Here is a 25060-nt window from a genome sequence, read left to right on the forward strand (position 1 = left end):
CAGTCTTCTGGAGCCCCGCCGCTGCTTTGGTCGCCTGAGCCTTCTGCTCTGCCTTGGCCCTCCGGATCCTAGGTGTCACCCTGGCTCTGCGTCTGTTCTGCTCCATCCTCACGGCTCCCCATCAGCTCCTACTTCACCAGCGTCATCTCCGTCAGTCGATCCTCTGCTGTTATCAGCCCCATCTCCACCATGTTTCCTCCAGCCATCGGCTCGACCATGGGCCGCTAACCTGGCTGGCCTATGGATCTCCTACTGCTCCTGGCTCCTCCCTCCATCTACTCCGCCCTATGAACTATGCCAATTTCCCATTGCCTGCCCCTTGCCTCCTGAACCCCCACCCTCCCTCCTCTGTTGGACTATTTTTGTCGGTGCGAGGACGCACCGTTCCGGGAGTGGGCGATCTGTCACATGTATGATCTGTTTTGGTTTAGTTTTTTGTGTTACTGTTCTCCTGCCTTGTTTGTTTCCATGTTTTTTTATTTCATTAGCTCCACACCTGTTTCAGTTCTCCCAGTTTAAAGTTTCTATTACTTAAGTCTTTGTTCCCTTATGTTCCTTTGTCTGCTATCATTTGGATTTGTGTTTGGTTGTGTCTGTCTTTGATTATACTCCTTCATGTTTTGCACAACCTACTCATGACAGTGAAACATTTTATATATATATATATATATATATATATATATATATATATATATATATATATATATATATATTGTTTTCAAATAAATGCTGTTCTATGGATCCAAGAATCCTGAAAACAGACTGGAGTAATGGCTGTTGAAAATTCAGCTTTGCCATTATAAAAATAAATGACAAATTATTCAAACATTATTCCATATATTATTAATAAATGTATATTCCAACATTTACAAATACTACACACCCCAAAATTCTAAAAGGTAGTATACGTTTAATGTATTTGTAATATAACAAGCAGTACTAAACATTTTTTTCCTAATTTCCTAATTCCTATGCTTTTTGCATACCACTTGTATATTTCATAGCTTTAATGACTGTATTATTATTATAAAATGTAAAATAGTAATAATAAAGTATTGATTTATACTCCCAATGATCATGTAAAATAGTAATAGAAAGAGTAGTGGTGTCCAGGCTTTTAACTGGTAGTGTTTATGCAAAAAAATATGATTATGCTTGTGTGATTTATAATGTGTTCATATATTTTTTTCCACGCATGTGTTTGTTTTAGTTTTATGCTTGGTACTTCAGGAAGTAAGTGGCATTTACAAGGGGGAAGGTAGTGCAAGTGCTTTAGATGCCAACTTGGTTGACAGGTGAAGGAGTCTTGGAGCCTCTGGGAAAGTTTAGTAGTGTAGTACTTTCTTTAGGAAGGAATGAGTTTTTCCAAAAGTGCTGCAGTAATCTACCATGGGCTTTAACTTGGTATGACCTTCCCACAAGCCACATCAAACCGCAGGGTAATTGCTTGCTAATAACTGTTAACAAAAAACAAGAAAATGTCAAAGAAGTTTGGAAACTTTCATGATTAATCTTTTTCTGCTGTGGCAGGAGAAGATCTAAGCCATTCCATCAATCACATCAGGCAGGAGAGTGACTCTTTCTTCAGGGTTGATAGCATTTGTCATTGGATCTCTCTCTCTTTGGATTAATTTAGCTGCCCTTGCCTTTCCCTCTCTTTGTCTTCTGTTACATGTATCTAAGCAGTTTATTGCCTTGCATCAGCACTCAAAGAGCTTTGTACATCTCCATCCCAGAATATGTAATGGAAATATTCAGACTTTTGTCCACATTTGACCTCTGCTGTCTGCCTCCTCCCCTCTCCTGATGGTGGTGTTGAGACTGCCCTTTGTCTTCACAATGAGGGGCTGAAGATCAATTCTGGCCAAGGTCACATTCTGAAGCCCAATGAGGGTGAGAATTCATCTCACTAGCCAATATTACACCTGACTGTCTTCACCAGTGTACCATTATCTAAACAGTCATCTTAAAGACGAAAAGGCACAGCATCATTGTATTAAAGTTAGCAGTTGCTCAGAGAGTGCCTCATCTGACTTTCTTTTTTGATCACCATTTGCTAAAATCAACAATATAGTCTTTGTATCAAGCCAAAATGTGCTGTTATTTATATATTCATAATATATTTGAATATATTAGGGCTGTCAGTTGATTAAATTTGTTTGATCTACTTACATGATGTGGCGATTAATCGCAAATTAAAGTTGGCTGTGAAAATACCCCCAAAAGATAATTTAAAGCAATTATTCTGATAAATGAGAAAAATATCAAGTAGTTATTACAAAAAGCTTTAAATGCTTTAGAAATAAATATTTGATTCAACATAAAGTGTATTACACATAAACTTTAAGGCTATAACAGCCTAAGATAAATTATGGTACATAGAAGAAGTATTTTGGAAAACATCTCCATATTTCAGCTGATTAGCTTGTTTACCAACATTCTTCCTTCTTCTAGTTACCAATATTATTCATTATTTTCTTTTATGTTCCATAAAAGGAAGAAAGTAATACAGGTTTGAAATGACATGAGAGTGAGTATTCCTTTTGGGTGAACGATTACCTAATTTAATTATTATTATTTTTTTATATTTATTTATTTATTTTTAAAATTAAATTACACTTTAAAGAATAAACTAAAACTGACAGTAGGTGGTAGTAAATGTTTCTGCAGTGGCTTTATAGATAATATAAAGTACGGCACAATATTATCTTCTTATTTACAGAACTTTCAAAATTAACTGTTAAATTAACTCATGCTATTTGGGACAAAAACAACACTTGTGTGATATTGCTGCTTTTGTGATATCGCTTATCATATGATATAAATATGAGACAAAAAGTCATATGGGGCATTTTTTTTTGCACCAATACCTTACATTTTAAATGTAAATAACATCATTTTATATGTTACATTATGCTTAGCTTATGCATTAGTTGTTGCCCTGCATCATGTTTGTCAACAGTCAACTCTATGAAATGTAAGATATCATACAGGTCTAAGGCTGATTTATTTGTTAAATTAACATGCTAAAATGACAGCCCTAATTTACATTTATTATTCTGGTCATCAAATGTGAAGAGTTTGTTATTGTTTAGGATTTTTCAGTGACATCAGTATGCCAATTAGGTGGTCTTTATGAGTCAGTGAATCAATCACGGAAACCAGTACGTTCAAAAACACTGATTCATTTGGGGTTGAAACTAAATTCTGAATGGCATACTAGCATGCTATTACTATTTCCACCATAGAAAGAAATAGTAAAAATGGTAAGAATAGTATGCTATTAAACATTTCAGAATTTTAGCGCTTGTCTCCAAAATCACCCCCTGTGCACCATTTAAGTGCTGTTTCAGCTGTTTGTAGTGGTGCCTGCAACCATAGTGTACATTATAAAGTGCACTCAATCAATCCCATAATGCACCTCAGAGTCAACTCAACAACTAGCCACTAAAGAAAACATACACTGTGAATGATGTACCAATTGAATTTCCATGTCTTGCCCTCAGTTTCTGAATTCATTCACTCATTTTCATTTACTTATTCAGTGGACTGTACAAAAGTAAGGGATAGTGATTAAGGATATAGAGGGGTTATATATCCAGTGTTTGTTCATGAGTGAGTCATTGAATCATTCTTTTAACCAATTCATTCATTTGTATTCAATGCATCTATTCAGAAATAGAAAAAGTCAGAATAGTAGGTCATAGGTTTTTTTGCCTGCAAGTAGGGAAGTAGGCATATTCAGACACCGCCAATGTCTCCTTGATGTGAAGTGGAAATGTGTGTTCTCTGAATCTGACTGAAATGCTGACACATAGTAATTTGGACAGATGGGTAGATCCAGCAGGATATCCAGAGAAAATATCATTCTTAGCCGCATCCCCCTGTGGATGACTGACAGATTGCTGTACAGACTTTAACCACACCCCTTTCTTTGAGTGATGGGATGTGTTTCGTATCCATCTCAGTGCGTCGAGCGCTCTAATTTTTGCCTCCCCATGGATTTGATTGGCAGTAATAAGCCTGCAGCTTTCGTTTCCTGTCCGCCCAGAAGAGAAAGAACAGTCAGGAAACCAGACACAGGAAACGCATCACTGAACCCTGACAAACTGCTCCATGATCCACACTTTTCCCATCACCCCATGATTGCACTATGAACTTAACCTGCCCTTTGGGATAGTTTTGATAGGTGGAAACAATTTTGTTTTAGCAGTCGGCATCTCCAAGCCGGTTTTCCCATAGTTTCCATTTTCCCACATTCGCTTTTATAGTACTTCAGTTCACATAGAGCTAGCGGCGACTGCAGAACAGTTTGAAACACAATGGATTCTAGCTCTTCACACAATGAGGCTCTATACAAAGAGCTTTGAGACCAGCTTAACCAGTCTTACAAAACTTTTTTATAGCCATGTAGGGCTATCTCAGTGCTTTTTGGGTTTTTGTGAATGCCCATTAATGCATTATTTACAGTCTTTCCTTACTTTTGATCTCTCACTCTCACTCCCTTTCTTTCTCACTGACTTGCGGTCTTGTTTTTTTAATCTCTTGCATTCTGATATGTGCTGGTATCATCTTTTACCCTTCATTAAATATTTTGTACTTGCCGAGTGCTCTCCGTTGCACTAATCACATTAGTTATGCTGGAAAAAGGGCTTACATAAGAAAGCCAACTGGGAGAGGTAGATACACAGAAAGAGAGCGATAGCCAGGGGTAAGAGAAGGTTAGAGAAAGGAAAAGAAAGACCAATGACCTTTTATAAGCACATCTGTAGTTTTTTTATTTGCATTTGGGTGTTTGGTTAAAGCAGCTGAGGACTGCAAATGGTAGAAAGGGAAAAGTGAGAGATTGGACTATGTTCGAGATTTAAGCTTTATTTAAATAGAATAACATTTCTGTTAAGTAATTAAAGATTATTAAGATTACAATAAAGTCAGCATGAAATGATAATTCACAATATTTATAATGTAAATACATGTAGGCATAATAGATCTTATAGTGAATTATTCATCTATGTATATGTGTTCAGTATTTTTTTTTTTAGCTCATAATATTTAATCAAAGTGTCCCAATATGGAAAAAATACCCATCACTACTTCTGCTTCATCACAACTTAAAATCTTTGCATTGTCACATTATTTTGATGACAAGGAAGCACATTTTTTCACAAGGCATTTTTATTTGTTTTAAAATACATTAAATTGGCTTAGTAAATAAATAAAATGAAGTGTTTGGCACTGGTTTATAAATTAATGTTTATTAAATAAAAATAAATGGGTTTTAGATTGTATTTAAATCCATTTTTACTCACAAATTGCAAGTAAATTTCACAAATAATTACAAAGTTACACATTGAAATAAACATGAAATTTTGAATCTGTTTAATTTACAATTTTGAACATTTTACACTGCTATTTGCTTATACATTGCTATATCTGCTAATATAAGCAGTATATTTGACCTTCTATTTGCAATGTCATTATTTGATATTAAACCTTTTTACTTAAAATTAAATTATAGAATGCAAAATTAAAAAAAAAAAATCTAAGATGAACTTTGTTTAATGTAATGAGGTTGTGTGACAACAATGAAGCATACGACTGATTGAAATGTTTTACGCATAGTGCATATAAAAATAGTTGGTAGTGACTGACATTCAGGTTTCAGGCGTCAAGGAGCTTCCTGAAACAATGACAATGATCCTGTGTAACATGCTGTGATGTAGACACTATAGTCTCAACATCTCTGTTTGTCTGTCCTCCACAGCTGCGTCCAGCTTCAGCTTCTGTCGGGCTGCGCTGGAGCACACGGTCTCAGCAGAGGAGCTCAACTATCAGCTGCCATGTAGGGTCGGGGGCAACCTGACCTGGCATGAAGGACGCGGCCAGAGGGTGACGAGGAGGACCGTCAAACTGCTGCAGCAGCCCGGCACAGAAGATATACAGGTACACAATCACACTACTCATAGGCAGGGGTGGACTTGGTGATTTGGGGGCCCTGAGCAGATTTCAGGTATGGGGCCCCAAAACAATAACTAAGCATGATGCATACGTTTAATTTTGCTCACTCACTCTCTCATAGTTAATAGTGACATGACATACAGCCAAGTATGGTGACCCATTCTCAGAATTCGTGCTCTGCATTTAACCCATCCAAAGTGCACACACACAGATCAGTGAACACACACACACACACTGTGAACACACACCCGGAGCAGTGGGCAGTCATTTATGCTGCGGCACCCGGGGAGCAGTTGGGGGTTCAGTGCCTTTTTGCTCAAGGGTACCTCAGTCATGGTATTGTCAGCCCGAGACTCGAACCCACAACCTTAGGGTTAGGAGTTAAACTCTCTAACCACTAGGCCATGACTTCCCCACAATAAGCCAGATGCTGTTCTAAAGCCACATTAGGTTTATTTTTTTCAGATCACAAAAGAAGACATTATAGACGGTTTCAACGGCAACAACATAAACAAACGTTACTGTGTCACAGTGTCTGGGTTGTGTCCCTGGGTTTCCACTAGATGTCCTCCTTTCTCACGGTGTCTGTCACCTTATCACTTCCTGTTCCCTTATTTGGTCACCTTCCTCCTTGTTTAGTTAATTGATTGTTCCCCACCTGTCTCCTGTTTCCCCTTTATCCTTCTGTGTATTTATACCCGGTCTGTCTGAGTCTGTGTTACGGAGTCCTTGTTTAATGTTAAATGTTAATTCATGTCCGTCAATGCCTTGCCTTGCCTTGCCTTGCCTTGCCTTCTTGTTTATGTTATGTTTGGATTTACCGGTTTTGACCCTGCCTGGACTGTTTAACCCTTTGGATTTGCCCTTTAATAAAGTCACATACCTGCACTTGGTTCTCTCTCCTGTGTTCTCTGTAACACCGATCGTGACAGAAGGACTCAGTCACTGCAAGAGCCAGCGGTATGTCGGCTTATGTCTCCTCCCCAGCCACAGTGCGGGAGAGGAGTGGATTTGAAGGAACTCGCCTGGTGGTTTTCCGGGGAACCAGAGGAGGTCGCCGAGGAGGGAGTGGTCGAGAGGATACTCAGCACTGCTCTCAACCAGGGCCGCCCTTCGACCCGGGGCTCGTGTGGGATGGATTAGAGCCACTGTCTCACCATGGCGGCCGGAGAGGAGAGAGGAAGCGCACGTCCGTCACAGTGGCGTCACTGCCCATGATGGCCGCTAGTCCAGCGCCACGAGGCAGGATGGACGCCAACACAGCACCACAACCCAAGGCGATCACGAGTCCAGCGCCACGGTGCAAGATGGCCGCCAGCTCAGCGCCAACGCCCAAGAGGGCCGCTGACTCATTCTTGGATTATTTCGCTACGCTGTCCAAGATCCTAGAGATTCCCAAGACGGTTAACGTCATGGCTGCTGAGCCCGCGCCACAGCACAAGATGGCTGCCAGCCCAGAGCCACAGCACAAGATGGCTGCCAGCCCAGAGCCACAGCACAAGATGGCCGCCAGCCCAGCGCCACAGCACAAGATGGCCGCCAGCCCAGCGCCACAGCACAAGATGGCCGCCAGCTTGGAGCCACAGCACAAGATGGCCGACTCAACACCTGAGTCTCCAGACAAGGTGTCACCGACTCGCCAACATAGAGGGCGGAGGAGGAGGAGACAGGCGTCTACCGTTCCTCAAAGCCCAGAGGACGTTCCCGAGGCGGTGCCCGATGCTGTTCCGGAGACCGAGGCGGTGCCCGATGCTGTTCTGGAGGCCGAGGCGGTGCCCGATGCTGTTCCGGAGGCCGAGGCGGTGCCCGATGCTGTTCCGGAGGCCGAGGCGGTGCACGATGCTGTTCCGGAGGCCGAGGCGGTGCCCGATGCCGAGGCGGTGCCCGATGCTGTTCCGGAGGCCGAGGCGATGCCCGATGCCGAGGCGGTGCCCGATGCTGTTCCGGAGGCCGAGGCGGTGCCCGATGCGGTTCCGGAGGCCGAGGCGGGGCCGGAGGCCGAGGCGGTGCCCGATGCTGTTCCGGAGGCCGAGGCGGTGCCCGATGCTGTTCCGGAGGCCGAGGCGGTGCCCGATGCCGAGGCGGTGCCCGATGCTGTTCCGGAGGCCGAGGCGGTGCCCGATGCTGTTCCGGAGGCCGAGGCGGTGCCCGATGCCGAGGCGGTACCCGATGCCGATGCGGTGCCCGATGCCGTTCCGGAGGCCGAGACGGTGCCCGATGCCGTTCCGGAGGCCGAGGCGGTGCCCGATGCCGTTCCGGAGGCGGTGCCCGATGCCGAGGCGGTGCCCGAGGCTGTTCCGGAGGCCGAGGCGGTGCCCGAGGCTGTTCCGGAGGCCGAGGCGGTGCCCGATGCTGTTCCGGAGGCCGAGGCGGTGCCCGATGCCGAGGTGGAGGCCGTTCCCGATGCGGTGTCCGAGGCCGCTCCCGATGCGGTGCCCGAGACTGCTCCCGAGGCCGTGACCGAGGCAGTGCCCGAGTCCGTTCCAGAGGCGGTGCCCGAAGCCGAGGCGTCTCAAGTCTCCACAGGCAGTCCAGAGTCGAGTCAGGTTCCAGTTGACCCTCCAGCCGCCCTGGGGGGCTTCCGCTCTGACCACATGGACGTGGTGGTCTTCTGCTCCGCCCTGGGGGGCTTCCGCTCTGACCACACGGATGTGGTGGTCTTCCGTTCCGCCCTGGGGGGCGTTTGCCCTGACCACACGGACGTGGCGGTCTTCTGCTCCGCCCTGGGGGGCTTCCGCTCCGACCACACGGACATGGTGGTCTTCTGCTCCGCCCTGGGGGGCTTCATGTTGTTTTTTCCTTTTGTTTTTGTGTTAATGTCTTTCCCTGTCCCTTTCTGTTAGTCTGGCCCTCTGTCCCTCCCCCTGAACCTCCTCCGGTCCTCCTCCCTCCTGGTCTTTCCGTGTTGTGTTTCATTCTGGTGCCTGTTCCCCATGTTTTTCTTTTCTGGCCCTCCGTCCCTTCCCCTGAGCCTCCACCTGTCCGCCTCCCTCCTGGTCTGTTTTGTGTCTGTCGTGGAGCGTCTGGGAGCCGCTCCGTAGAGGGGGGGTTCTGTCACAGTGTCTGGGTTGTGTCCCTGGGTTTCCACTAGATGTCCTCCTTTCTCACGGTGTCTGTCACCTTATCACTTCCTGTTCCCTTATTTGGTCACCTTCCTCCTTGTTTAGTTAATTGATTGTTCCCCACCTGTCTCCTGTTTCCCCTTTATCCTTCTGTGTATTTATACCCGGTCTGTCTGAGTCTGTGTTACGGAGTCCTTGTTTAATGTTAAATGTTAATTCATGTCCGTCAATGCCTTGCCTTGCCTTGCCTTCTTGTTTATGTTATGTTTGGATTTACCGGTTTTGACCCTGCCTGGACTGTTTAACCCTTTGGATTTGCCCTTTAATAAAGTCACATACCTGCACTTGGTTCTCTCTCCTGTGTTCTCTGTAACACCGATCGTGACATACTGCGCATGCGCGCTTTTGTGGACCTAACTTAACTTCCGGTAGACTTCCAAATAGAATCAATAACAACAGCCCGTCTAGAGTAGATATTTTTTGATAACAAACAAAATATGTTTGCTGCGTGGATCAGGCGGACTTAATAAAAATGCAAATTCATTCTTTGCCAGCAGGAGATGTTTTAAAGCATAGACATAAAGCGGGTTTCCCCAGTAACAGCTGTAAACAAAGCAGAGCTGGTACGCTCACACGCTGCTTTATCAGGCATATAACATGCAAGTCTTCCTTCAGAAATACAGCGATATAAAAACACCTTTTGTTTTCAAAAAAACATTTTGATATTTAAACATATAAATGTAAGGAATTATTATTATAAAACGTGCAGTACATAACGTTACTCATGTTTATTCAACGAAGCCTTTTTGAAAATCGATCAGTTTTAAAATTGTGATGAGTCTCCAAAAATAAATAAATGTATGGGAAACACATTCCGCAGCACAACCACCTGAGCCCAACTTCAGTCTACTCATCACCTTGACTTTAACTGCGTTTGTAGAAGGCACTGCAGCTAGACCGATATACACAACACAGACCGGAAGTTAACATAGGTCCAGGCGCGTGCGCCCGATGAAACCGTCGATACTCAATAATAATACATTATTACTCAATAATAATATTATTGTTATTATCATTTTTATTACTCAGTAACTAAATTGACAACCATTCAGAAAATTGCTAATATTTACCGTTGGACTCTTTTTACCAAAGTATGAAATAATTATTATTATATAATAAAAGATTACAATAACAACATTTATATAATTAAAACAACAATCATTCTGTAAAATGTATTATTTTTTTGATTATTATTATTAGTAGTAGTGTAGTAATAATAATAATAATAATTATTATTATTATTCACTTACTGAACTGATTTAGAAAATTGTTGAGGACTTTGTTTGCCAAAGTGTGAATTCATTATTATTATTATATAATATAAAATGTAAAATTATAAAATGACAACCATTCAGAAAATGAATGGTTATGTGGAAGCTGCGAGTGTTAATAATCACTGCGCAAAATTGTTTTTGCAGTTTGACTGGTGTGAGCAGACCTTGACTTTCATAGGCACGTGTGTTTAATATTATCCAGGATTTTTTTTTCATCCATCAGCTCAGCTCTGAAGGTCATGTAGAGGTGTACTTGTTTACAACATTGGCTCTGTGATATTTCATGTGTTCAGCAGCACTTGGTAAACTTCTCCTCTGAGCTACTGTATCTGTCAGTGCTACCTTTGTCTTCCTTTATCACTGCACACTCAAACTGTCATAACAGGCTCATAATCCACCTGTTGTGATGAGGAAAAAGCCCCTCTGATGTCTGGATGTTACAGCGTCCCATTATTTGAGCTATTACAAAAGAATCAGGCTAAGCTCAAGCTGAAGTCTCTCATAATACGCATGTTTTTTCTATAAGTAGACTCAAGTGAGAGGCGTAGATGAAATGAATTATTCCCTCTTTGTATGCATAAACCTTGAAGGCCATAATTACTTTATAATAAAATATTTAACAACCAGGTTTAAAAAGCGTGTTCTTTACACTCTGTTTTGTTCTGAATAATTGATTTGAATGGTTTGAACTGAAAAAATATCCTTTTGTAATGTGTCACCCTAAAACAAAGGTTTAGCAGACTGGCTGTCAGTAGCGTGTGATTTATTTATTTTTATATGTTAAACATCTTTGTTCTGCTTGACAGTGAACTGAAGGAGATGTTTGTGTATGTAAATGCAGCCGCTCTGGTGTTGTGAGGATCACTTTAAATAGAACAGATTTTAAGCCTTTCTCAGGATTGGCTCAGATGAGCTTGGTATTGCATGAGGGATGCTGGATATGTGTGTGTGTGTGTGTGTGTGAATGAGAGAAGATCACTGGAGTGTATTCAAACACACAAGGTCATAGCCAGCTGTTGAAATTCAAGGTTATGGCAACTAGAATAAAGAGCAAACTTTAAACTGGGTTCTCAGCGCTTGAATTACAAATTGTGGGAGTCTTTCAGATTGTGTCTCCACAGAATGGTTAAAGGTGCCATAGAATGCATTGATACAATATTTTAAATAGTTCTCTGATGTCCCCAGAGTGTGTGTATATGAAGTTTTATCTACAAATACCCCATGGAATATTTTTTTTAGCTTGTTGAAATTTCCACTTTTAGGGTATGAGCCAATTTTATTTTATTTTGTGTTTGTCGCCTTTAAATTAAAATGATCTGCTGCTCCCTCCTCCCTATTCAGACGAGTGCGGCGCAGTCAGTGTTAACAAAAAAACAATATTAATTAAATAAATAAATGTATTATATCCCACTAACAACCTGGACACTACAGTTCATATGCGCATAGTATTACAGTATATCATATCGCCATTTGAGACGCAACCTGGTATTATGAAGAATGTTGTATAATTGTATAGCAGAAGTCGAGAGAGCCTCCCGGCAGCCAGTCCTGTTGTCTAAATGGCTGTCCCACAAGCCCAGTCTCCAATGAAATCACAACACAGTCGTATAAATGATTTGGTGGTTATGAATCCATCATTACTAGATCATATTTTGAGATTAAACTTCCATTACACATGATTGCACTTGGCAGAAGTTGTCGGTAGAGTTCAGTTAGTGTGACAAAACGATGTCCTTTGCGAGATGTTATGTTATGGCTTATTCTAACAAGGGTTATCTTATGGGGCCAGTCCTGGCATGATAATTTGTTTTGCCGATGGGATTTGTGTTAAAGATAACATTAATTTACTGCATTTGGCTGGAGATTGGCGAGGGTATGATTAGAGATAAACGTTTGTCATTTCAAGGTGAGCAAAAGTGTCAGATTGCTTTTGGAAAGATTGTCAAGGATGGAAATAATTAGGACGACCATGACCATGACTAATCAACTATGTAGGAGAATGGTTTCACAAGCAGTTTATTCATTTACCCACAATATTTTCTTGTTTATTTATTTTGCATTTCATTAAGGTGTAAAACACATTCTTCAAAAGTTATTCCAAAATGTATTCCAGGGGGGCTTGTTAGAAGAAGACTTTTAGGATTTAGTAAAAAGAGTACTGTATCTTATCTACGCTCTAAAAAATGCTGTGTCGGTCAGCTTTGTGTCAAATATAGACTAACTCAACTTTTCGGTTAAAAAATTAATTTAAAAAATTAACCCAACAGTTGGGTTAGTCTATATTTGACCCAAAGTTGGGTTGAAATAACCTATTTAGCATTTTTGTCAAAAGCTGATCTATATCGGCTATCCAAGGGGCAATTCTAGGATTTTCGTTTTATGGGGGCTTAGCTCCCAGTGAGGGTATAATATATACAGGTGTATCTCAATAAATTAGAATGTCGTGGAAAAGTTTATTTATTTCTGTAATTCATCTAAAATTGTGAAACTCGTGTATTAAATAAATGAAATGCACACAGACTGAAGTAGTTTAAGTCTTTGGTTCTTTTAATTGAGATGATTTTGGCTCACATTTAACAAAACCCCACCAATTCATTATCTCAACAAATTAGAATACTTCCTAGGACCAATACAAAAAAAAAGAAACCTTTTTAGTGAATTGTTTGCCTTCATTTACTGTACATGTACTCAATACTTGGTAGGGGATCCTTTTGCTTTAATTACTGCCTTAATTCGGCGTGGCATGGAGGTGATCCGTTTGTAGCACTGCTAAGGTGATCTGGACAAAGGTTTCTTTGACAGTGGCCTTCAGCTCATCTGCACTGTTTGGTCTCTTGTTTCTCATCTTCCTCTTGACAATACGCCATAGATTCTCTCTGGGGTTCAGTTCTGGTGAGTTTGCTGGCCAGTCAAGCACACCAACACCATGGTCATTCAACCAACTTTTGGTGATTTTGGCAGTGTGGGCAGGTGCCAAATCCTGCTGGAAAATGAAATCAGCATCTTCAAAAAGCTGGTCAGCAGAAGGAAGCATGAAGTGCTCCAAAATTTCTTGGTAAACGGGTGCAGTGTCTTTGGTTTTCAAGAAACACAATGGACCAACACCAGGAGATGACATTGCACCCCAAATCATCACAGACTGTGGAAACTTAACACTGGACTTCAAGCAACTTGGGCTATGAGCTTCTCCACCCTTCCTCCAGACTCTATGAGCTTGGTTTCCAAATGAAATACAAAATTTGCTGAAAAGAGGACTTTGGACCACTGGGCAACAGTCCAGTTCTTCTTCTCCTTAGCCCAGGTAAGACGCCTCTGACGTTGTCTGTGGTTCAGGAGTGGCTTAACAAGAGGAATACCTCAACTGTAGCCAAATTCCTTGACATGTCTGTATACCTTGATCACAGCCTTGCTTGACAAACCTCATAAGGCTGTGGTTCTCTTGGTTGGTTGTGCAACCACACTTTTTTCTTCCATTCAACTTTCTGTTAACATGCTTGGATACAGCACTCTGTGAACAGCCAGTGTCTTTGGCAATGAATTTTTGTGGCTTATCCTCCTTGTGAAGGGTGTCAATGATTGTCTTCTGGACAACTGTCAGATCTGCAGTCTTCCCCATGATTGTGTAGCCTACTGAACCAAACTGAGAGACCATTTTGAAGGCTCAGGAAACCTTTGCAGGTGTTTTGAGTTGATTAGCTGATTGGCATGTCACCATATTCTAATTGGTTGAGATTGTGAATTGGTGGATTACTGTTAAAAGTGAGCCAAAATCATCACAATTAAAAGAACCAAAGACTTAAACTACTTCAGTCTGTGTGCACTGAATTTAATTTAATAAACTTTTCCACAACATTCTAATTTGAGATGAACCTGTATAGCTAAATGTATATACCAAAAAGTGCAGTATTCCACTGTATTGCATAGATAGGATTAACATATATGCCAAATACAAGTCTTCAAAATCTCTGTCTCACACACACACACGCACCTGTTTACTGTACACACACAAAGTTTTACTATTTGCATTTCTAGACCTCTTTCCTTAGCTCAAGTATGCAAACCTCTTTGCAACTTGCACTGGAAAATTTTCAATTTTCAAATGAAAATGGCAACACGATCATTTTATAGAGTATGTGTTTATACTGTATGTGCTTCATTTTCACTGAAGGAAACACCTGTGTAAATGCATTGAAAACTTAAGCTACAGTAGATGGGGTTCCGATTGATATTTTGTAAACTGTATTTATGACAAAGAACAAAAAGAACTGTTTTGGGAAATTGTGAAACTGCATTCTGTAAAAATCCAGAATAAGCTGTGAGTTCTTTCTTTTTTTTCATAACATAAGGCATCCTTTTATTTCAGCATGTGTCTAATAAACGTTAAACAGGAAGAATAAAATGGTATCATATATAAACTGCACTTATTTATGAATGTATAGGCTTCCTAGCCTATATTAATTTAAATAGGCCTAGTCTAACAAATAAAAGATCAAACATTTGTAAATAAAATAATTTTACTATATATACACTTTAATTATATCTAATATATTTGAGGATAGGCCTATTTGATGAGGAAATATGTCTACAACTCTTAAATGAAGTCAGAGTTTTCAGTGTTGTCCAGCGTTGGGAGCGTTATTTACTGTAGACTGATCAAATTAAAATTAAAATAAACAAATCAAATTGTAAAAAAAAGTTTTTAAGGCCTGATTTGACAATAAAATCTACATTATTGTTTGATTATAGTAAAAAAAAAAAAAAAAAAAAAAAAAAAAACACTAGAAATTTTGCAGTTAACTAAATGAATCAGGAAATACTTCATGACATATCCATACACAGCGTTTTTGCTTTGAAAAACGCGACACGCGAGGAGTCGAACGGTGAAAGTATGACTGCAAAATATAATATATTAGCGGTAAAAATAAGATCTTTTTGGTAAGCACATTTCTTCCAGCTTAAAATAAATTCTGGATGGCACAGCGCTTGAGTATAAATTGTAGCAGTGCATAATGAATCATATCACAAGATGAACGTTATCATTGTATTATATTTTATATATATATATAATATAGTAATGATTTGTTTTTTTAGAGCCGTCTGGATGGATTTAGAGGAAAACTGCATGGATACATCATTCACCCAATCTTATCACATTGTATCCATACACACTGGCTGCTTTTGCTGGTTAAATATGTGACTTTGCAGCACAGTTGACTTTCTGTGTAAAGCCTTATATGCACATAAAATTACTAAAGAAAGGGCAACACAATGAAGAAGACTAAATACGGGGTTAATGGAAAGAGGAAAACAAGTAAACTTTCTGATTCCTTCACGGGAACAGTGCCAGACAGTGCACATACAAATGTTGTTTAGCATGCAGTGGGTCAGTCAGTCAGTCCATTAAAGCAGAGCTGTGATGAGGCTACCTGAGGTTGACAGCCAGAGGAGATTGGCCTCCAGATTTGTTTAGTTCCCTCATTACGGCGAAGGTTACCGACCCCATCAGCGGCACAGAACAATTTAGAAAAGAACACGGATTACCAAAAGTCAGTGAACTTAGCCAGCCTATCTTAATTAGACTGAATGGCTCAATCTTTTTCAAATCAGCATACAGTTGTCAGTTAATCTCGGATGTAAGAACAAATTCCAGTAAAAATGAAGATTATTTTGAGTTGCTTTTCTTGCCCTGTGTATCTGAACAGATGTTGTGGTGACAGTTTGGAACCTCATAATGAATGCAGACCCATGTCTGAAATCTCATATCAGTCAGTTGTCACCAGTCTGAGAGGGATCATTGAGTTCTTAAGCATGTAAGATGTCCTGGCGTAAAGGACTGTGGGATTGGAGGCAGTCTGCAAAATAAATTAGAGATGGTGAGACAAGCAGGAGCACTACATCTGTTCACTGTATGAATGCTCGTGCTTGTGTTGAAGAATGAGATGACCAGACAGAAGGATGAACAGAAGAATAGCACTGAAAGGATGTAAATATATATATATATATACAGTATATAAAATTGTGACTAGAGTGATAGTTTACTTGCTGAAAATTTACAGTAGGGTCAGATATTATCTGGAGTTTGGAGCAAAAATGACCCAGCATGTGATAAAATGTCCAAATGTGTACAATGTAGGGTCAAAATTAAATGTAAATAGTAAATGTTTTGATCTTTTATTTTAAATGTATTTCTTATCATTTAATTATTTATACTGTAAATTCCCCAGTATACTGTACATCTAGATATGGGTTTAGTGTGTCTGCGCTAGAGACTGTAGTAACCTGTAGCTAGAATTATTTACAGATATTATATAGTATACATTATAGTTTATAATAGCTATTAAATACAGCTATTAAATAGTCATTAGACTAATTAATAGATAATTAACAACCATAATTTCCCAGATTTATTTCAATTAGATGATTCATTTGAAGTATTTATTGTAAACCACTGTTTTAATGGTTTGAAATAGTAATAAATAAATCTACTACTGTATCAACTACTTAACTGAATTGATTTGCACTGAACTGATCAATTCAATTCAGTCAAATCAACTGAACTGAACAGACCTTACTTGACCTGATTAGGAATGAATTGATTCATTTAATTAAACTGAACTACAGTAAATTCAATTAAATGACACTGAACTAAACTAAAATTAACCAAACTGAAATGAACAGAACTAATTGAACTGAAGTATACTAATTTATAACTGGATTAAATTTAACTGAATAGGCCTCAATAGAAATTAACTGTGCTAAATTATTAGAAACACAGCAGAATATAAATTAACTTAACTTCACTGAACTGCTATACTCAACTAAATTATACTAAACTTAATTGAAATGAACTGAACTTACTTATGGCCTGAACTGTACTGAGCTGAATATAAATGAATTCAAGTGAAATAAATTATACTGAACTGACTTGACTTGAATAGAAATAAATTGAATTTAACTGCATTAAAGGTAAAATTTGGAAGATATTTGCAGTAAAATATCCAAAAACCACTAGGCTAGTGTTATATATTTTGTCCAGCTGATTACTAACAATATCTCTAATGTTTTCAACTACTTGTAAATCATGAGAATATTCCCATTCTAGTGACACAGGGCAGTGCATTCGCCTGTCAATGACGTTAGTTGCCCTTTGTTACCGCCTTTACTGACGTAGAAACCACATTACAACAGTGTTGTGGACAAATGCGGAAGTAGTGTCTAGCGTCCAGCAAACCACTAGCTTGTTCCTTATTTACTTCTTCTTGCACGTTTTATGGTGGATTGTGTTACTTATTTAAGGAACATAATTACTGTTTACCGTCTACCACTGGTTCTGTCGACAAGGACAGCTCCTTTAAACGTAAGCATATGGGCCAACCAAACTCACCCAAGAAGGGACAAGAGGAGAGAAAGAGCGAGGATCAATATCGGTGTTGCATTATAGATAGAGAGAGCTTCGCGACAAACTTCAACTAGAAAGAGATGCCGATCTCGCTTGTGTTTTACTCGACAGGTGAGTTGTTTTGATTCATAACTTTACAGAAAGCGTATGCTATTATAACGATCAACAAGATTACTATTATGGGGCATACACGCCAAATGCGGGGCATTGCGTCTAGGGCTGTGCCGGTTGCCGTGATTGCCGTAGATTGGCAGATTTGAGCACAGGAAAATACAGTTTATGCATTCAGCAAATTAATTTAGTGTTGGGCGATGGATCTTGTTGGGAAAGCAAATACCACATCGCCGATCTGGAGTTATCTGCATTCATGTCACCCATCAGCATTTGCACAAGTTCTCGTGATCGCAAACGCTGGCTGGTCAGGTTTGGTGATGCTTTCTCCAAACTGGACAAATACAAACGAGACAGCGATAAATAAAAGATGGTAACAAGAAATATGGCAACGATTCCTATTTCAAAGAGAGCGCGTGCAGATGAGGAGTTAGCTACTGAGCTTGCTTGGTGGCGGAAAAGTAAACCGGACGCAACACAACCGCGTTGCGACAGGTTTAGTCTGTCTAGTGTCTATACAGGACATTTGAACTCTGTGTCAGTACCTCACAGACCGGATGGGGATTTATCATGTCTTGTCGTGCAGGATCCAATGTAGCATCACTGATTATAATGAGTATTTTGTCGCACTGCGTCGCTCGCGTCATTTAGTCAGGGTGTATTTAACTTTCTTATTTAGGCTACTTTCTTGTTTAACTGCATTATTTCTTTGATATTTATTTTAGTGTTTTGCAGGCGGCGTTCACTGACAGAAGTGCTCAAATAAACACTAACTGACGAGTTAAATAGGATGTGCACAGGACCGTTTCCACGCTCGCTTAACTTGCACCTGATAATAAAGTGAAGTGGAGTGCGTGTCTGAAACGTCTCCTGTTCAGTCTTTCTGCGGTTGAATAAATTCTCATAAAATGAGAAAAAGTGACAGAAGCAGTGGGTGGCCATCCCCGCCCCTACGTTAAATATTTTGAATACGTTAAACTGAGAAAAAATTACCGCCTTCGTTAACGAGCAACATTTGACACTATATATATATATATATATATATATATATATATATATATATTATATATTATAAATATTTTTTCTTTTATTTTTTATCAACACCGTGCCTCTGGCGGTTGTTGGTCCATAACTACCGCGGTGGTAAAAATCAGCCACCGTCACAGCCCTAATCGCGTCTCTAGACCCGCACAAGACGCGTCTGATCCATAGTCTGATCGCGTCTTTGCATTGACTTTGTAATCTACTCGCACAAGTTGTTGAACTCACGTTTGCTATGTATGCCCAATTATTGTGTTTGAATGTACACTTTTGAATGTATATATTTGTGGAACAAGTGGTAATCGTTTTCATATCGTCTGATTGATGGCCGTCAGCGGTTGGGTAGAAGACAACAAATCCCATCATTCCACGATCCTTCTTAGCGTCATCAAACCACGCGATTGTTACTGTTTTGGTAGTGCGCCCTCTAGTGGCAGGTCCTACAACCTGTACCTTTAAGCTTAATTACACTGGACTGACATGAACAGAAATTAAAAGAACTAATTGAACTAGATGCTTTGAATTAATTATTCAACTGAATTGATTTGAACTGAACTGAATAGAATTGACAAGACCTGAATTAAAATGAATTGAACTGAACTAAATTATTTTGAACTCAGCTGAGTAGAAATTAGTTTAACTGCACTGAAGTACAGTAAACTAAATTGTACTGAATGGAACTAAAATAAACTGAACTTACTTATGATGTGACCTGACCCATATTCAGCTGAATGTCACAGTGTCTGGGTTGTGTTCTCTGGGGTTCCACTAGATGTCCTCCTTTCTCACGGTGTCTGTCACCTTATCACTTCCTGTTCCCTTATTTGGTCACCTTCCTCGTTGTTGAGTAATTGATTGTTCCCCACCTGTCTCCTGTTCCCTCATTATCCTTCTGTGTATTTATACCTGGTCTGTCTGAGTCTGTGTTACGGAGTCCTTGTTTAATGTTGAAAGTTTATTCATGTCCGTCGCTTCTTGCCTTGCCTGGCCTTGCCTTGCCTTGCCTTGTCTTGTCTTCGTGTCTTGTTTATGTATGTTTGGATATTCTGGTTTTGACCCTGCCTGGACTGTTTACCCCTTTGGATTTCCCTTTAATAAATGACTTACCTGCAATTGGTTCCCTCTCCGTGTTTCCTGTAACACCGATCGTGACACTGAATAGAGAATAATTGAACTGAATTGAATTAAGTTAAATTGTGCCTTTAAAAGAAACAAACTGAACTAACCTAAATTGAACTGAACTAAATGAAACATATAATGAACTAAAATAAACTGAACGAAACTGAATTGAACTGGAGACAGACAGGAGAGCATTAGGCAGAAATCAGCGGATTTACTTGAAAACACAAGCAGAATCTGGTGTTTAAGTGTGTGAGAAATGATCAGCACAACAAGGTCAGTGTGACATCACCTATTTACATGGTTTACTTGCTGTCTGCTTCAGATTGAGTTCACTAACTCATTTTGATCTCTGATTGTATCAAAGGCTGTAAGAGCAAAACGATCTCAGAGGGAGCAGGCAGAATATTAAAGAGATGTATGTCACCCGACTGTGCCTTAAAGTTCAGAGATACATCACCAGAGACACACAGACAGACATACAGAAAGAGTAAGGCAGAAGGAAATAGACAATAACGGAAGAGAGAGATTAATTTCTGTAGTAAAATCATACTCACCCCAAACTTTTGAACTGTAGTGTGTATAATGAGCTCAAACCTCCAACCTCCAGGCTGTTCCTCTAATCATGCATCAATGGGATGTATTCAGACTCATCTCACAAAATAGCCATCCAGATCAGGCCTCCCCTCTCCTTACAGGTTCAATCCCCTGTGTATTATTAATGACTGTATGTTTCAGAATGGACAGAATCAGGTATCATGGGTTCAAGGGTGGCTGTTTAATGCCCAGAAGCTGACTTGGGAGAGATAGAGGGTGATAGATGACTAGGAAAGAGAGAGCAGAGGATGGAGGAGAGGGAGGAGGAGGTGCTGATGGTGACGATGAGGGCGACAAGCAGCACACACCAGATCCTCTTTGCTTTCCTTATTCTCATTTCCACGACCTTCCATAGTACACTTAGTCACGAATAGTACACTTAGTCACAAGCTAGCATTGCATTTTATCATGCTCTCACACAAGCATAATATACCCTATTAAAGGGTTTTATTACAGTTCTCTGCAGCAGAGAGCAATAAAAGTGTGTTTTGATGAATCTTTCTGCTCGTTGCGGCAGTCAGAACAAAGTGTGCGTGTAATTAGAAGAGCATTGTTTACACAGAAGCATGCAGCGCTAGCATTTTCAAAAAAAAAAGTACCCTGTAAGAGCACCCTGAAGATATGAAAGCACACTGTTTTTTCGGATTCGCCCTGCTTACTAATCCATCTGTTGTGTTTTTTAGTATGATAGATGGGCCACAAACTGTATATTTTTGCTTCAGCCTTAAACTGTTAATTTTGGCAGGCATTTTGATTTAGTCTTAAGCCCCTTTCACACTGCATGTCGGACCCGTAAAATTGCCGGAACATTGCCGGGTCGCCTTCTGTGTGAAAGCAAACACGTTCCCGGGATTGATTCCGAGACTGATCCCGGGTCGGGGACCTAGTAACATTGCCGGGTTCAGTCCCAGAATGAGCGCTGTGTAAACAAAAGCCAGGTCTAATGCCGTGTCGTAGTGATGACGCACGTTATCGAGAGACTCTTTTGCCGGTTGTTTTGATGGAAGATCAACGTTCGCGATGAAAAATATGTGTAAACTGTAATGAAGCAGAGATCAGTAAGTTCCTCACTATCCGCTGAGATCGTTCGCCAGTTATGGTGAAAGTTAACGTGCCCAGCGTTTTTGACTCGTACATTACATGTCACACCCTGATGTCACGTGTCTTTATGGACAAACATACAGATAAAGTGCAAAATCTAGCAAAATATCTTCCACCCAGTGTGGAAGGGGCTTTAGTCTTGAGACAAAAATGCTTAATAGTCTTAGTCACATTTTAGTCATTTGAGTCTTTCAAAGTTTTAGTCTAATTCTAGTCAATGAAAAGTCATTGCATTTTTGCATTTTTAGGGGCGGCAGTGGCTCAGTGGTTCATGTAGGTTGTCTACAAACCGGAAGGTTGGTGGTTCGATCCCCGGCTCCACCTGACCAAGTGTCGAGGTGTCCTTGAGCAAGACACCTAACCCCACCTGCTCCCGACGAGCTGGATGGCGCCTTGAATGGCAGACACCGCAGTCGGTGTGTGAATGTGTGTGTGAATGGGTGAATGTGAGCCAAATTGTAAAGCGCTTTGGATGGCCATGTGGTCTGTTGAAAGCGCTATATAAATGCAGTCCATTTACCATTGCATTTTTGTCAGCTTTAAGACAACTGTAGCTACCAAATTTTTTAAAATCTATTTTATATGTAGTTTTCAAATTAAAATAATCATTAATTCTTCTCTCTTTAGACCAAATCATTTAAGCTTATGATACATTTGAATCAAGGACTGAATTTGGAAAAACTTGAATAAATTATTACAATTTTCATTTTTGGGTGAACTTTCCCTTTAACAGAAGTTAAAAAGGAGCAACTTATAAAAAAAAAAATATATTATAAAAATATATTATATATATATATATATATGTGTATATATTTAAAGAAGCACAATAAGACAAATACAATAGAAATACAAATTAAACTCATTTTTCAGTTACAGTAGGTTTTACTTAACATGTATAGCTTTATTTAATATCTTTTGTTGGTTTACATTAATGACAGATAGGTATTTAATTAGGAATGCTGTCCTTTTAAGATGGAAGGCATGCATGAAATACTGACACACGTTCAGTTTTCACCCACCTGTTCACGTTCACTTAATCCATAACCTACTGTATTTACGTGAGATACTCTACACGATATACCTTTGGACTGCTGTGTGTGTATTTGAGCGCTGAGAAATGATCACGCGCTGTATATGAGAACTGAGGAAGTGGAGTGTGCGTGCGCGAGAGAACACTTCTATCAGTGTGATTCCACCAATCGCGCATTGGTCGCCGTGATTTTGCCAAGTAAGACATATGTTCCTGGATCAACATATTTTGTTGATCCTGGATTAACATTATTGTCCAAAAATATAGACTTAACCCAATCCCTAACCCTAAACCTAACCCTACCCATAATTTATTCCTAAAATCAGTGTAAAATGATAGCTGATTAACAAGGGTGTAGAGCACCTAACTCTGGTTGTAAGCCTAAAACAGATATTTTCTGAAAAGTTATCCCTCAATTCTGATTGGTTATTTGGAATATTGTTCCAGGATCAACAAGGATGTTGATCTAGGAACATCTCGTTCTTGGTGAAATCACACTTGCCATCCCCCCTTCACTAACTTTAAGTTAATCGAACAACGAATTGTGACTCCCGGGAAAAACGGGACGTCTGGTCACATTATCCCTACCCCTTCGGGTGCTGAGGCCATTGTTTCAGATCGCTAGTTCACGTTTTATTAGTCTATCCATCCACTGCGGCTGCTATACTGACTACATATGCAAACGGCCCTTATCCAATTGCAATCCAATGACAGGGATGCAGATTTTGAAGAACAATAACCTATAGGATGCATTTTTAATGTCAGGTATTCCTCAAATAACATTACAGTCCAGCCTCGTCTAGTTAACGAAGATGCGGAATAAATTTTGTCATAATTTCGCCATCAGATATTATTTTTAGTTCGTCAGTGTCTCGTCTTAGTCACAGAAAAAAATGTTCGTTAATGAATATTTTTCGTCGTCTTCGTTAACGAAATTAACACTGGTGTTAAACTGGTTTCTTACAAGATGGTGACAATATGGATGTTTCCTGCTCCACAGATTCAGCCGGGAGAGGCCTTCACTGTGTACCACACCAGCCCCACGCTCTCCAGCTTATGCAAACCAGTGGTGCTTTGGACCCAGCAGGATGTGTGTAAGTGGCTGAAGAAACACTGTCCGCACAACTACCTGACATACGTGGAGGCCTTCTCTCACCACGCCATCACAGGTACAGCACAGGTCTCTCTATCACACAGCACACTGGAAATAGTGAAATGTGTTTTCCAGGCTTTCAAATGTAAATGAAACTGGTCTAGACTTGAAATTGTTCATGTGATGAGTAAAACTTCATGCCTAATTTTTGAGGGAATCATTCTTTTCAGTCAGTTTATTTTCTTCAAATGTTCGTGCCAGTTTACAAATCTGAATGATTCATTAGTGAATCAAAATCAGTGTTATTTTGTTATTATTGATAAATAAAGTTTCAGTACCATTGAATTTTAGTATCACTGAGAGTTTTTGTTGATATTTTGAATTGGATTTAATTTTTATATTTTCTACTTTCATGTTAATTTTAATTAGTTTTATTAATTTTGGTGTGAGTTTTGTCATTTTTATTCTTTCTTTATATGTCTATATTATTGTTATAGGTTATTATAGTGCATTAAGTTACCTTGGCAACTAGCTGTGTTAAGTTTAATATATATATATATATATATATATATATATATATATATATATTTTTTTTTTTTTTTACATAGAGTTATTATATAGTTAACTTAAACTTAATTCATAAAAAAATGTTTTATTAAAAATGAAAAAAAAAAAACACTTAAAAAAAAGCATTATTATATCTAAGCTAGTTTCCAGGGCAAATTTTTTAAATTAAGTTTAACTTGATATACTGAAATAACTAAAACAATGATTTCAGTTAACCCCTTTACGTGCAAACATCGCCTACGGCCCCAGTTTATTATTGTTTCACTTTCACAGCACGTTAAACATCACTCTCTTCCTTGATCTGGACAAACTGTGCATCAATTGAAAGTTTAAAGACTCTAGTTTCGATATTTGACCAATGTTTTGATAAAACATTGTTGCAGTGACAGTTATTTAGTAATTTATGTCAGGAGTGCAAAATAATAAATCCGTATTATGGCACATTTTGAATAGAAATTCACCACTCATTCATATTCAGTCACATCTGCAGCGGTTTATTTGTGTTCACACTTTATTTTAAGTAATGTAAATGTGTGATTTTTATGGGTTTAGTTTTATATGCACCAAAATGATTTTTAAATGTGATTATGCAGTTGTTTAGGATAATCATATAGATCCGCCATGCCTTACTGTGGTTTGTCAGAGGAA

The 25060-nt window shown here is 39.6% G+C and overlaps 1 protein-coding gene across 1 annotated transcript in view; it reads left to right on the forward strand.

Annotated features, from left to right (window-relative positions):
• Positions 1-25060, forward strand: part of LOC132129636 (sterile alpha motif domain-containing protein 10-like) — a 94483-nt gene that overhangs the window by 39282 nt on the left and 30141 nt on the right. The window contains exons 2-3 of the mRNA XM_059541279.1: positions 5765-5943; positions 23753-23921. Of these exons, the coding sequence (XP_059397262.1) occupies positions 5765-5943; positions 23753-23921 (348 nt within the window). The remainder of the gene's footprint in view (positions 1-5764; positions 5944-23752; positions 23922-25060) is intronic.

This window comes from Carassius carassius, chromosome 46 (assembly GCF_963082965.1).
Source record: "Carassius carassius chromosome 46, fCarCar2.1, whole genome shotgun sequence".
Classification (NCBI taxonomy): Eukaryota; Metazoa; Chordata; class Actinopteri; order Cypriniformes; family Cyprinidae; genus Carassius; species Carassius carassius.